We start from the raw sequence: 15,917 nt of genomic DNA on the forward strand, positions 1-15,917 counted from the left end.
AATAAAGTATATCTCCAAATAACAGAGCCCCTCAGGATTCCTAGCAGACTCAAGTTGTCTTTGTAATCTATCTCCTTTTTTACTCCATAGTAAGACAGTAAAAATACAGCACAAGTGGCTGGTGAAACAGGAGCTGCCAGATCCATTAAAAGGATTTCCCACAAAGAGTCTCTAAAAAGACATTAGCTGGAAGTCAATTATACAGCCTATTTTCCTACTTGTGCTATGAGCAGACAAATCCCCAAATGCACATATGAATGTCAAACCAATCGAATAATCCCAAACATTTAACATAATTACCTACTCCACCTTTCAAAATGGTCCTGGCACCCTTAAGCAGTAACTCATGCTGTGATGCAGAATATGCAGGTAGAAGATGCTTTGCCATTTGGCTTTTGATATCTGTGATATTTAACCAGTCTCTGAAGCTGACAGATTAAGAGGGAAAAGAGAATAAAAAAGAATGCAGGAAGGCTGATGCTATGCATTGGCAAAGAGATCACGTTTTTTGGTACCCTGTTATCTAACAATGGTATGAAAGGGTGGAAAAAAAAAGCTCAGGAGGAAAATAACAAGCAAACATTAGCCAGAGATTGTGTTTCCTTCTACTTACATGGACATACTGTGCATGTAAAGGATACAGGAAAGGATGACCTAAGTCACTACCACACTGTCACAAGGATTTTTCTATTGGTCAGTCACCAACAAGCAATTATGGTGTAAACTTTACAGGGCAACTATGTCATTCATACAAATCTTCCAGCAGAGAAAAGGATAATTATCTGACTAAAAATACCTCACTGCCTTAATTAGTTACGGTATTCTCTGGAGAATTAAAGCACATCGCCGTATCTGTTTGTAGAATTTCTGTGTTGTTGAGGAAAGTCAATGCTAAAGACTAAATTTTCACTTAATGAGTCAACATAATTTGTCTTGGTCAAAGTTTTTTATAATACCATCAGTTTGTTTGAACCTTTCTATTCTGTTGAGAAGAAATCCTTCTTTTGCCTTACGTGTTGAACTGGCCCTGGAAAGGAATGAAAAACCCATTCCTGTCACTGAACACCAACTTCTAGGTAATGTTTTGCTCAATTTCTTTACTTCCATTCTCCCATGAATTTGTGATTTAGAGCACAAGGGATTACTTTGGATGAGGCATAGTTAGGTAATGGTCTTTTCATTTTTTCTATCGGGGGAGACAGACTGGTCAGCAGCACTGTCCTCAGCCCAACTATTTTTGCAAAGTATTATCACCATTTTATTGCTAATAGGTGCTCCAGCTTGGAATTAGATTCTCTCAAAAACCTCATGATATCTATTCCTTTTGTGTCACTGTAATAAAAAAGAAAAACACCAAAATCCATACTGGTATTCTGTACCCTACACTTAGTGAAGCTTGATTGCTTGCAAGAACTAAACAAATCAATAAAGCCATATAATTTGAGGTCTCTTACACATTCTCACTTTCCAAATTCATTGTGATACTCACCTATTTTGCTTTCCTCTAAGACAGCATATTCTCTTTTGTCCCTATATTGAATTATCCCTCTATACTTTATCACTTCCTGGTAATGTACCTCTGATACAGTCTCATGCTGTGTGTCAACCTGTTTGTACAGCCCTCTAAGAAACACTGCCCATTTTTCTTCATCCTCTAATAAATTAGAAAACCATAATGAAATGCTATCAACGAGCATTTCCTGAGCATTGGTTCAGCTGGCAGCCAATAACCCACAGCTGTCATCAAACACCTGATTTGGGATGCTCTTACCCACTGCACCACATCCAGCTGATCAGCCTCATGTGTAATATGCCCACAATCACAGAAAGTGCACACTGAGAGTGCTGTGCCACTCCAGGACAGTCTGGGGAGCTCAGGAAAGGGCAGAAATGGGGAAAATAGGTTTGAGCGAGAAAGGTGATAAGAACAAGGGGTCTCTGAATCAATCAACATACAGAGCATTTGGCAACTGGTTGCCTCTGCTATAATTGTCTCTGTATTCCAGAGGAACTAACTTAAGTTAATGTCTGGGAACAGGGAGGTAGATATATAACTGGGGAATACATGTATTAGAGTTGTTATGGGAAGAAACCATTTTTATTGGAAAGAGGAGGGGAGGATCCTGACCCAGCAGCATAACTCCACCTGAGGGAAATGACAGAGCCAACACTAAGCTGTGTCTCAGAAAGGCATAATCGGTCCACATCTCATCTCAATCAAACCATTGTGAATAAGGAATTGCTCCACTCATACCCAGGAAAGCAAGGATTATTGATTGAGTGTGCCCAGAACCAGGAAGAAATTTTAGGAATTATTTGGAAGAAGGACATGAAATGCTATATACAAGGGATGGAGTGGAAGAACACAAGGAGCAGTGGATCATCAGGAAGAGTGTTTGCATGGCTCTGTTTTTCAAATCTTTTAACAATTTAATCTCTAAGACTGAAAACTAAATCACTGCAATATGAGCCCAAAGGAGACTCTCTCTATAAGCTTGTCCTCCGTGCTTAGCAGACAACCAGAACAGCTCTCCAGTCATGCAGTGCTGTGAATGCAATGCTACCCACACCAGAGAGGCTTCTTCAGAGAGGCAACAATCTCATATCAAGGTCACATCAGGAAGGGACAGAACATTCATACCTTGGGGACTTGCATTTTAGATGCATTTGTAACTCAAGCTCAAGCCGATTGTGATGGGGTCACGCGCCGCAGGCAGCACGCACGGTTAATATGTAAATCTGTCCCACAAACATACAGAGGGTGTTCTGGGATTAGAAGCTGATTTTCCAGGCACCAAACCAAAGGTCTCTGAAACAGCAAAGCCAAGGAGCTGTTCCTTTGCAAATAATGTCATCTCAAGTTTGCACAACAACCATAAATAAAGTGTGATGGCAACACCCCCCCCCAGCAATAGATGGACTGCCGTGTTGTAAGATAATGCTGTTAATTCACCTTCCACAAACTGATTATCTATCTCGGTTGTTTTGTGATAATAATTCTTTATTAAAAGATTAGTTTCCAAATTACACTTTTGAGAGCCTTATAATGCTGACAGTGCCGAAAGGGAATTTCAAGGCCAGCTTTAGGATTTATGACTCTGTGACGCAGAGGAGTAGAGTGGATGTTCTTTTTGCTACAAATGCAGCTCCAGAACCCACTTAGGCCACAGGTATTAACATACAGCTCGTGTGCCAGCTCTCACCCCTAGGAGAGCGTTAATCCAATCTGCCAACTGCTGCTGCACTCTAATACAGCTCTGCCCTGCCAAGCAATTACAAAAGCCTCCTTTTGCTCCCAAGCCACCTGTCCCTCACAGCGCTTCACTGGCACCAGCAAGCCCTTGCAGTCACTGGCTTAAAGGACAACTGTTCCATTTTTAACTGGTAAATAAAATGGCAGTTGCAAAGCACTCAGTAGGATTTTCGGACCAGCCTTTGTGTACTTGTTGATGCTCGGGTTATTGGGAAGTAGCTACAATGAAGTTATTAAGAATTAAAAATTAAGGTTATGAATAATGAGCTCGTTCTGTCGTTGCTCTTGTTTTAAACTTTTATCAATATTAACATCACGTATATAAATTCCATGGTTCCCTTCCCCACCCTCTGTTCAGAAACTTGGAATTGAGAATTCATACATAGTTAATGTTGTGATTCTACCATATACCAAAAAATATATCCAAGAAAAATGAAAAGGATGAAAAAAACAACATTATTATGTAATAAGGGTACAAAAGTAGCTTAGAGTCAAATAAAAGTTTTAAAGCAGAGAGTATTTATCCCAAACCCAGGAAACATAGAACGCTTTCAGATCCATACACAGAAGAATGTACAATCATGATTCTCTCGTAATATCTGGGGTCATAATAATAGCTGTATTAGGTCAGACCCAAAGTCCATCCTGTTCACTATCCTGGCTCAGTAGCCCAAAGCCAATCTAGAAAGAAGACTAGAATTATATGATTTACAGTCATCCTTCCCCAAAATACTTTCTCAGGCTCTTGTACTTTGCAACTTGGAGTCCCTCTCTTTGCAGCTGTCTACCTTGAGGGATGTCCCTGCCATTGACCTCTCCAGTCATTCTTTACAAGTATTTACCCTTTTTGCACCTACAATCTCATGCAGCAACTCCCTTTTCCCAGACAATGGTGCCAAAATCCTGTTTGGGTATGATTCCTCTGAGCAGCCTTTGGTGTCTATTTTAGCCTTAGATTTACACCCTGGATTACACTGTTTATAGAGGCAATCCAGGATAGCTGATAGAAATGGCGAGTTTACAGGGTTCACATTCACTTGACTGACTCTCACCTTCGTTGCCTTTGGAGTTACAAGTCTGAAGGCTCAAGGACAGCATGAGAAATCAATGTTTAATACCGCTTTTAATGAAACTTCAGATAATGCCTTTTTTCAATGAAACATTTCTTGAGCTGAGCAGAATGACTATGGAAAGGTTCTAAAAGCCTCTTTTTTTGTGAAGTTTACAATGCAAATTGTACAGCTTTGTAGCAATTATGTAAGAACCAAGCCATGAAAATGGGCTGAATGCTTAGTATATCTAATTACATTATTCACTTTTAAATAATTCACTTTAGCGTCAGAAATTAGCAACTGCGGAACCACAACATACGTTCTTTCTATTTAAAAAAATTATAAAAATTGCTTTTTCTACTATAGTAGCTGAGAATGTGAATTCTACAAAGAAGTTAGCACTGTCATTGAAATCTTTCATGGTCTTAGGCTCAGGGTACTCTTAGAAGATGCAAAGAAAGGAATCCGAAACAAGAAAGATGAGACCATCAGAGAGCACTAGAGAGCAACAGTTTAAAAGCACTGAAATGGGTGTGTAAGAAATAAAAGTGTTCAGATACATGTCAGGGACCTTGGCCCAAAATCCTCTCTCCATTCAGTGAAAGATTAATTTTCCAGTTCCATATGAGATCAGAAGATTCAGAGCTGTATATCAATGTACGTATGGATCTAATTCACTGGAAGAGGCAATTCTGTTTTCTGACATAAGGCAAATAAACTGAAATCACAATGAAAACAGCAGGACACTTTGTGTGTTATCACTGTGATACTGTGGACAACTTCCAAGGGGTAAATGGGCTGCAGTGATGACGAGCATCTCTTCAGAAAGCCATCAACAGCATCACTGTGTGGGGACTCTTTTGCTCTTGCACATAAAAATATGAGGACTCATGCATTTAAAAACATGACAAAAGCCCTATGATTCGTTTCCCTTTTCAAGAAAGAGTTTCTTTTGAGCAGAGAATAAAAGAAAAAAGAATAAAAGGTTCCATTTTCAAATCTAGGTCATTAGCTGCCCAAGGAGAAACCTTAATTACTGGTTTTAACATGGCACTGGTAAAAACAGAGTTCTGCAGGCAGTCAGAGAGATAAAAGACACTTGTTCAGGGTAAACACATACTCCTTGGATTTAGGCATGTAACTCAGCTAAGGAGGAGAACATTTGCATCAGAAGATTTGCATTTCTGAGTACAGGAGTTTCATCGGGGTGCTCTGCATAGTAAGAGCTGTTTTTCCAGAAGAGGGCACTAAATATATTTTTTTTACTATTTCAGTTATTAAAAAGTAAAAAAAAAAAAAGAGACTGGAAACCAGAAGAATTAGATTATAAACTCCTGCAGGCCACTTCCTATGTTTCCACATAGACACCAGAATTAAATTGTTTCTGATTTTGCTTTCTAAAGGCTTTTAAATCCCTGTTGTTTTCCCATTTTGCATCCTATTTTTAATATATTTCTTTCCTTAACATTTTAAAATAACTACCTACACTTATCACAATCCAGCACAAAACAGGATTTTTATTGTCCCTAAAAAGCTGGGAAACAAAATTATGCTAAAAAGCTGGAACTCACCTCTAATGTAATTCTGAAGCTTCTCTATGTTGCAAGGAATTGAATTCTTTGTAAAGTTCTATTTTTTTTCCATTAATTTTCATTCCACTATTTATTTCATTCCTCTTAAAGCAAAGAAAGTTCCCCCGAGTTTCACTAAGATAGATTCTCACATGAATGCAAGAAAGAAAAGTACCATTATTTTACTGCTAACTATCTGAATTATATTATCTAGAAAACTCTGTAAAAATACCTTACCTATGCTTTACTAAAAAACAAATTGCCGTTTATTTTTAAGGCATTTTGTGAATCTTATTAGCACATTAAATCTCTACCAGTTTGTTCACGTTAGCTTATCTATACACTCAGAAAAGGAAGGAGAATGAGAAATATAACCTTTTGTAAGCTAAGAAAAATCGGTTATTTTTGTATCATAATGTCTTGCCTTGAGTCTTTTTTATTTTTTCTTCTCTGTTTGATGAAAATCTCATTTACTAAAGAAAATATTTATGAAGGAAGACTGCTGATAGCTGATACCGATACATAATATACCTATGTACTCTTGCATGACAGGCTAATTATTTCTGAGTTTTGATGCTACTCTAGTCTTCCCTGAAACTGTGGATCTGCTTTTCAGTTTTCTGATGTGTACCTGTGCCTGTGAATAAATGTAGGATACAGATTACTGGCCTCTGCTACACAAGCAAGGCTGTCCAACTTGGTTTGAAATAATAATTTTGCACTCAGTCACATGCACATGTCTGTGCAATTTCTATGGAAGTCTCCCAGCTCAAATCAGGAGACTTCTAGTTTATTCCTAACTCTATTTATCTGCATTATTAGATGAACAGCAGGAGTTAATCCACTGTTTTTAATAGAAAGCAGTTAAAGCTCAGAGGTGGCACAGCAGCTGAAGTCAGCAGACTCAGGTTTTAATGCTCTGCATTTCATGCAGTTAGTATTTTGTTGCAATAATAGCAGAAAACAACAGTCTCTGGAATGGAGACCTGATAAGAAATTGAGATTTGATGCAGTTTTACCTAAACCATTGTTACAGAGGGAGCAGGAAACTGGAATATGGGGACGGAGGACTGCAGGAAGACCAGTTGTGCAGAGCTTTGCTTCCCAGCTCAGACAAACCCATCATATTGTGTTTTATGAATGCACTCAGATCATCATCTCAGAAAATCAATTGGAAGATCACCCAGTTCCAACCTCCCTGCTTTGGGCAGGGACACCTTCTACTAGACCAGGTTCTTTCAATGTTGAGATGATCCCACTCCAAGAATACCTGCTGAGGATGAGGTGAGCACCCTTTCTTTGCAGTTAAGGGATGCAAACACATTTTCCATGAATAATAAACACAAGCAGCCTCCACCAAGACATTCCTCTCATTGCCTTTTATGGAAAATAAAGAAAAAGTATGCAGATGTGGGATATGTCTTTTAAGTCCACTTTTTTTTTTTTGCTGTTTCTACTGAGTTACAATGGCAGACCCTTAATTTTAAATAAGAATCCCTTGCCCCATGGTCCAAGGAACTTAACTACTAAAATTTCCCTGCAGTTCATTTGTTTAAGCTCTTAGTGTGCTCTAACTCCTTGTTTAAGCCATTTTTTTTTCTGTAATTAAAACAAGCTGTGTGAAAGCAGAAGAACTGATATTAAGAGCAAAGAACCATTCAGGTTACATAAAGAAACACAGTTTCTGCTGGAGCTTTGTTGGGATTTCAAATGAATCACAAAGGTCCTCCAAACCAAATAAAATAAAGAATAGGTCTGACTTGTTTTCTTTTCCTGTGTTAGTCCAAAATTGGTCCTGAAAGTTAGCAACAATGAAATTATTTTCTGTGGTTTCTTCTTCAAAAGAGATCTCTAGGATTAAACTTCTCCGTAATTATTGCTCCACTGGCCTGTACCTGTGTCAAAAATTTCTATTCTGAATAAACAACATGACGAAAACTGGACAGAGTCATGATTGTTGAGCAGTAAGAACAAATATTCCCACCATTTGATAACGTTTACTCAACTAAAGTGTGTGTCCACCCTCCTGTAGCAAGAATTTTGTAAGCATGTGCAGCAGACAAAATTTGGCATCAAAAGGGCTCTACTGTCAGAGGCACGGCTGAGGACACCTGAGAGGACAGTGTTTGCACAACGCTGTAATAGAGTTTTGAAAACCCATAAATCTCTCTAGAGTTGTGTAGCAAACTTCCCTCCCTCTCTGCGCCACTGCAGATATCAAACATTAATTAAGCTGAAACAGCTACTGATACCAACACATGACAGAGAAACTCAGTGTGTTGGTATGTCTGACAGAGATACTGCTGCTTCTGCCTGCACTGAGATTCACAGGTAGGAAAACCTCCCAGCTGCTGAGGTTTCATGTATTAGCAGCTTGGGTTTATTCAGTGCGAGGTGACAGTGAAAAGCTGATGTCCTGGGTTAGATACATTCCCCCAAGTCAGACAGAAAAGCAAATGGAAGTGTATTTATGTTTTTGAATCAACCTTCTCCAGTGCCTTTGAAAATTCTGTTTTGTCTATCTTGCTGAAAATTGCAGATTAGGGAATTTCTGCATGGTGGGTTTGAGATTAGAAAAGATAGGCTGTCTTTCACAAAGGATATTTTAAATAGATCATATTCATAATTAAAAAATCCCACCACGATCTCCTTTTAAAATAAATTATTGCCTCTAAATGTTGTCAAACAATAGCTGCTGCTTCGGTTTCAAATCCAAAGTAAACTCTCACCCACAAAATTAACCTTCTTTATGTTCTTAGCACTTTCTTCTTAACACAACACTTCTGGACACACAAGCCTCTAGCTTTAGTTATGTAAATGTAGCTAGAGTGCTGCTGTCCTACTACAAAGACGATAAAAAGAACTTTATTAAACAAGGTTAATAATAAGGAGAAAAAACTGTGGTCCCCATCTTCAGCCCTGGAGCCCCAGAATCATCTTGCCAAAAACCCCCACAGGTATACTCATAAAAATGCTGCCATTTTCAGAAACTGTGAGCATTTAGTTGAAATATTAAAGATTAGCTGAATGGTATTAGTAATATTTATTCTATGGGAAGCAACTGAAGATGTTACTTTCATGAAAAGACCCCAAATTTAGCAAACTGTCAGATTTAATGAGTGGTTGGTCTGTGTGGTTCTACTAATTTGTTAAAAACTTGGCTTCTGCTCACTACAAAAGTACTGAATGACTCCTCTGGTGAGTTGAGAAAAGAGAAGATACTTTACTTGAAGATACACACAAGCACAGATGTAATAACTGAAAAATATTTTAACTAATATAAACCGCACATTATTAAGACTGATTTATTTTCTTCTTTTTATTTAGAAAGTGATTTGTCCTAATACATTATTTATCCTGATAACAATACCTATTTCTCACAAGTATACAAAGTTGCAGTGCTTTAGGCTTGAAAATGTTGGAAAAATAGTTTTAGCCACCAGCTAATAATAGTGAACACTGCCCTTTTATTGTGCAGCTTTCCAGTAGAGGAGTCCTTCTGGTTTATGAGCAACAAGGATTCAAAACTGCATTCATATTGAAAAAAAGATATGAAAAACCATAAACTTTTTCCTTCAAAATGCCCCACTCATAAACTACTGATTTACAGCAAAGGCCAAAAATTAAGCAACAATCACTAAACCAGGTAGCATTATTTTATGGTTCTAATATTCTATCTGTGCTCACTTTATCATGGAATCATTATAATTTTCACTGTTTCTGAAAACAACACTGGGTGGGAATGAAAAAAGTAAATTTGAAATATATTTATTGCCACAGAAAGAAAACAGATTTATACAAACCTATTTCTAGCTGTGGTAAATCCATTTCAATTAAGTAATAAATATCATGGTTACAATATGAGCAGTATTACTGATGATAGTTATGACAGTGTCTAATTTTCGGAGGCATACTTATCATAATAATGGTTATCACCTAGCTCAAAAGGAAGATGTGAGGATTCATTAATATTTATACCCATTAATGTTTTGGAAATAATAAGTGTTATGTTATTTTAATTTTTACACAACTAATTAAAGCAGTATGACGCTGTAATTGAACCATAAGCACTAAACCTGTTCATTCCACAGGACAACCAGTGGAATAGGTTGTTATTGAAGGAATTGAAGGAAATTGAAGAAATAGTAAGAAATAGTGGCAAAAACATTAGTAATATATTGCTTTCTATACATAATGCTTTTTTACTTCATTTACACTCTAAATACAAAGCCTATGGTCTGGTCTTGGTCTTTTTGAAGTGTCTTTGGTCCCATCACTCCTGTTAGAGACGTGGCAAGAGTCAGGGAGAATAGAAATACTGAACTCACCATATGAACTACTCTAAAAAACAATAGTTGTGTGTGTTCTAGTTACAACAAAAATTAATTCTTTGCAGCCTTCAGCATTATAACAAAGCATTTCTTTAACTGCAAAATAGGTAACAGCATCTGTTGAAAAATGCTAGCTGCGAAAGTCTCTAAGCCCTAACTTTATTCAGATACCTTTGCAGTTTGGTTCATCCGAATCAGCCAGGATATCTGTGTGTAATTGCTCTTAACTAGCACAAACACGGTAATGGACTGGCAAATTGGAGATGAAGAACAAATAGCTTTAAGAATAATCCTGGCCACTTCATTTCCTCTCTTGCATGATGACAACACTTATTCATAATAAAGGCAATTAAGTATTCCCTATTTAATGTCTCACTATGTCACTCAAGAGAATCACTTTTCTTCTCACCTGTTTCCTCTATTTCATTTATTTCATTACACAAACTCCACTCATAACTCTACCACAGAAAGCCACACAAGGGGTTTTCTTACTCATCTTTACTCTTACTCTACCACAGTCCCTCACAGAAATGCTACTGGATTTAAGAGGTGTTTTGTCACTTGGTTATTTCAGAAATCCCTTTTGGAGACCATGGAGAACCACAGAGGTGATTCCAGCCCACAGACCTCCGTGTCTCCCTGGGAGGCATGTAGGGAGCATGGAGCTTGCCCAGCAATGCCATGTGCTGGGCAAGAGTGGCTTTGGCCTGACACCACCAGAGACAGCCTTGACACTCTACACCCTTTCTGCTGAGATGCCTCAGTCAACCCCCATTTGTCCACATGTTTTGGGGTGACTAAACCCTGTATCAGAGCCCCATGCACTTGTTTTGGTGAAGGATGATTTGAAATCAAAGCTTCTCTACAGATGTATTTATTCCTCGATGCTTTCCCCAAACTTCACCCTGTTGTTTCAGCCTCAGGTTGCACCTTGCTTCAGTGTAAAGAAAGAAAAAAACATACAATGGAAAAACTGCAGGAGTATTTGAAGGCAAAGAAGCCTGGTGCCTTCCCTGTGACCTTTCCAGAAAAAGAACAAATGTTCTGTGTTCAAGGTTAGAAAAGCTCCCTATTAGCATAAGGCTTACCCAGAATATTGCTGCCTGAAAGATTAAACTTCTGTAAATATAAGCACAGCAAAAAAGCATTTACAATAAACCTGACAGCCTGACTAGCCACAGTGTACCCACGCCAGTCTCACAGCTGCCTGCCAAGCCTCCTGGGAGAAATATATTTTAAGGAACATGCTTTAATTCATTATCCTTTAAGATGATGAAGGGATACAGCAGGAAACACATATTAGTTGCCTCAGTGGCTTTGCAAAATAGGTGTCTGCCAGTTCAGTGCTGTGTTATTCCAATGTGGGTGTCAGTGCTGTTACCCAGACCAACACTGAGCAGAGATGCTTCTGTGCAAATAAAGAGAACTATAGGAGGAACTATTATTGGCAGGAAATGACTTCGCAGCACTTTTCTTTAAAATATTCCACTTCAGTGGAGTGACACACTGTGCTCTTGCATTTTGATGTTTATTCCTAGCTAGTATTAAAAATGGAGATTGAATCCATTCATGTCAGAATTCAGATAAATGATAATTCACATTATGTATATTAAGATATTATACACATATGTAAATACAGCACAACTTGTACTGTGTACAAAAATGATGAAAATATTTATATCCACAAACAATTAAAAGGCAGCACATCACACTTACAAATGGCAAAAAAAATAAGAAACACTTTCTGACACCTATAAAATAAGTACAAAAAAATTACAAGACATTCCCTTTTTGAAATTGTAGAATTAATCTTTAAAGACATGTCCTTTGCCAATACATCTCCTGAAATTTCCTTTTGACTTTGAAACAAGGACAACTGCCCACAGCTTTACTAATCAATTTCTTGTGTTGCAGAAAACAGCATAATTTGAATTTTGTCCAAGAATACAGTTTGAAATACAGAAAATGTGAAAAGCTAACTAGGATGCAATTATTTGTAGCTACAGTCTGCATACCAAGTGAGAAGAAAGCTGAAGAAGTAATTTAACAGTTATTGCTACTTTAATACTCAAACAGCCACCCATCATGGCTTAAGAATGCAATAATCAAGAATGAATCTAACTACCTTTTTATTAGTATGCTTCATCTTAAAAAAAAACAACAAACAACCAAAAGAAGTCAAACCAACAAACTTCGTTTTCTCCATAATCATGGGTCTTAGAGGAAAAAAAAGAGGGGGTTTTGTTTTGTTGTATTTTGCTTCAGAGGACTATATCAGGAACTCTTGCTATATATGGATATCTGAACAATTTGCAACGCTCTCTTACACTGCGTCACATATGTCACACCCTGAAATCTTCCCAAAGGTCATTTTTCAGCTTTCCACCTTGGGTTTTCCTCTCTGGAAGAAGATGTGGTGTGAGGAAAGGGGCACATGGCTGTGTGCTGCTCTGTCTTCTCCAGAGGTACTTGCCTGTACCTCAAACTCACAGATCTGCAAGCACTGACTAGCAGAGAGGAGGATGCAGGGGAAACACATCCAGTCCATCCCTTTCCATTCCCATCCCCATTCCCCTCCTTCCACATTGCCTACATCAAGCAGTCCTCTACAGGCTGGGCACAAAGTCACAAAAGCCCCCGTAACTTTGCTTCTTGCAGATTTTCTGAGTGGGCAGCCCTTTCAGTGGATAAAGGTTGAGAATAAAAAGTGAATTCATCGTTACCCTTTTTAGACATGATTTTTTTTGCAATCTTATATTTTTTGTCATTATAGACCTTTTTCTGTCATTCTCAGAGGAACTGAGGAAGCCTTTTCTCCTCAGGGGCTCTTCCGACTTGCACAGTGCATCTGAGCAGCGTCGGCACAGGGCTGCCAAAGCCAAAGGCCAATTTCCACTAAAAGAACTGAATTTTACAAAACATCTCTGGCTTACAAAGCAAGAGGCTTTTAGGGAAAGGCTCTGCTTGCTCAGTGGCCCTTAGACTGTCTTCCCCATGTTTAGAATTAACTTAACGCTTCGACATCCATCTCTGTCTAGAACTCTGATAAGCTTCAGGTAAGTGAAGTCACATCGGTTGTAATTTCCCAGGAAAAATCATTATGAATTATTCCTAACGTTTCTGATACAGTTTTATTTTAACATTTTCTAACACCAGGCATGGTTCCCCTGACTTTTACAATACTGAGCCATGAATAACTCCAAAGATGATAGCAGAGAATTCATAGGAGCAACAGAGCCACAACATCTACTACCTAAAGGACTGACAAATTTCCTTTGGTTAGCAGCTGAAATTTTATTTATATTATGGAAAAAGAATTACAGTTTCTAGTGAATTAGTTATTTTCATTTTGAGGAATTGGTGCAATTCTAGATTATGGAAATGAAATGTATAGGGCTTATAGTTCACCCAAGTAGTACAGCACAGCTATCATTCAAATATTTCAGGCCTTATACCAGCAGAATTGAAAAAGAACATAAATATTATTCATGAAGAAGAATTTTTTCTCCCATATTTGATTCTTTGGTCATCATTTAAAAATGACTCATTACACTTTTCACTTTTGAAGTTTGGTAGAAAATTCACTGCAATCTAGAACTTAGTAGCAACCTAATGGTGATTTTTTATGAGTGATTTATATCTAAACCTCTGAAGAAAAGGATTTATAATGAAAGTGATAGCTCAACCCTAACTGCAGCACTGGGAATGGTGACACCATAATTAATGTATTATTTCAGTTGTGGGAGACACTGACAGTAGCTTTTTATTCTGGGGAAGAAATTTATAGGGCGGCTGAAAAAGGCAGTGTGGAAAAAAAAAATCACGGAAGAGGAATAGAAATACTTGTAGCAAAGACATGTCCTTACAATCCCCCTCCCAAAGAGTATAAAATCCTGGCAATGACAGTGTTTCCTCTACGGTCTAATTTATACCTTTCTCCTCTACTAGATGGCAGTGTGACATGCTCTCAGAATTGCTAAGTGAGGGGGTTTCTTACTTTGTTTCATAGGAAGCAATTAATTTGAAATATCATCTTACTGGCAGAAAAGTGGAAAAAAAAAAGGTTTGCCACTGGCTGTGTATTTTGAAATCAAATCTAATTTACTTACTGGTTCAACATTAAAAGCAAAAAGTGCATATTCCCGATCAGGTGATACTTCATATCTGATGGCCTTTAGGGAGACCTAGAAAATAAATAAAACATCGAAATAAATGTTTTTGTTTTCAAGCTAGTGACACCTAGAATTAATTATTATGATTATGTCTCTAAAAATAAAAAATACTGCCAGATTAAGTGTTTTGGAAAATAAAATATCTTTTTTCAAACACCAGAAATGTTATGTGGGTACCTATATACCCACATAAGAGAAAGACTAAATGCAATTTGACTCAGAGCATGCAGTTATCTCAAAAAAAATCAGAATTTTCTCTTACTGCAAAGTGGCTGGTGAGGTGGTAGCTGTAGGCAGTAGTTAGAAGAAAACTCTGATAAATGGAAATTTATTAATTCCCTTTTGTTCTCTGTATCCACTGTCCGGTGCAGGCAATGACAAACAGTAAACAGCTTCTGGAGCAAACTAGTATTAGAGATACCACTACGTCTCTCAATTATAACACTGAGGAAAATTATTCCATTTTCCCCAGTTAAAAGTCTTTGGGATGCTGTGGTGATAAGGCTTTCCACGTGCACCCTGACCTGGGTTCTGCTAAAAGCAGCACTGTAAGTCTTGCTAACAAGAAGAGATGCCAAAATATCTCAGACTTGTCAGGAGTCACCTTTTTGCTGCTCCACTTTTCATTTGTATAGTGAAGCCATTTCTCCTTGCCAGTGTGTTTCAATATAATACATTGCTGGCACAGATGGCACCAAGGTCAAAGAGAGGTGGCACTCACACATCACTCATCCACTCACTGCCTTTTAAACCTCACCCTCTCACCTAACACACTAGATGTAAGTCCTTGAGAGATTCCCATAGAGCAAAATGGAAAGGGGAATTTGGGCTGCAGGGAAATGGGGAATTTGAGCTGCAGAGAAACGCAGAGCACCCTACTGGGAGAGTCCTCCCCAAGGCCAGTGATGCTGGATGTGGTGTGGGAGGAGCCCAGGGGATGGCCAAAGGTGGAGGGGACTGGTCATACCACCATAGAATGATTTGGGTTGGAAGGGACCTCTAAAGGTCATCTAGTCCAACTCTCTGCAATAAGCAGGGATACCTTGCACTAGAATAGGTTGCTCAGAGCCCTGCCCAACCTGATATTGAATGTTTTTAGGGATGGGGAATCCACCATCTCTCTGAGCAATCTAAGGGGCTGATGGCCCAGCATAGATCAGGATGGGGGAGGTACAGGGGAGTGTGAGAGCCAGCAGTGTCAGCATGAAGGGAGATTTTATATAATCTCCATGTTATACTAATAACATGTTATACTAATAATATGGAGAAAAGAAAACATCCCAATGTACCAAAAGTTTTCTGACCCAGGGCTGCGAAGGAAGAGTAAAAAGACAACATGGCTGGGTGAGGTGTAACAGCAACTCTTGTACTGGGACTTCCTGGATTAATGTGGAGGTGATCTGAGAGGGCAGAGGAACAAGGGTAGAACAGGCAGTAGGAAGGCATGAAAATGTAGGATTATCTTACAGCACTGTGCCTTTCTCACAAAAATTAAAAAAACCCCAGTGGAATAAATCGAGGTAAAATAGAAGCAGTTT

General features: G+C 38.3%; 1 protein-coding gene across 5 annotated transcripts in view; it reads right to left on the minus strand.

Moving 5' to 3' along the window:
• DPP6 (dipeptidyl peptidase like 6) overlaps positions 1-15,917 on the minus strand; it is a 542,987-nt gene that overhangs the window by 121,935 nt on the left and 405,135 nt on the right. For all 5 annotated transcript variants that reach the window (XM_027648436.1, XM_027648437.1, XM_027648434.1 and 2 more), the window contains exon 5: positions 14,317-14,391. In XM_027648436.1, coding sequence (XP_027504237.1) covers positions 14,317-14,391 — 75 coding nt within the window. The remainder of the gene's footprint in view (positions 1-14,316; positions 14,392-15,917) is intronic.

This window comes from Corapipo altera, unplaced genomic scaffold (genome assembly GCF_003945725.1).
Source record: "Corapipo altera isolate COAL_440 unplaced genomic scaffold, ASM394572v1 47, whole genome shotgun sequence".
NCBI classification, from domain to species: domain Eukaryota; kingdom Metazoa; phylum Chordata; class Aves; order Passeriformes; family Pipridae; genus Corapipo; species Corapipo altera.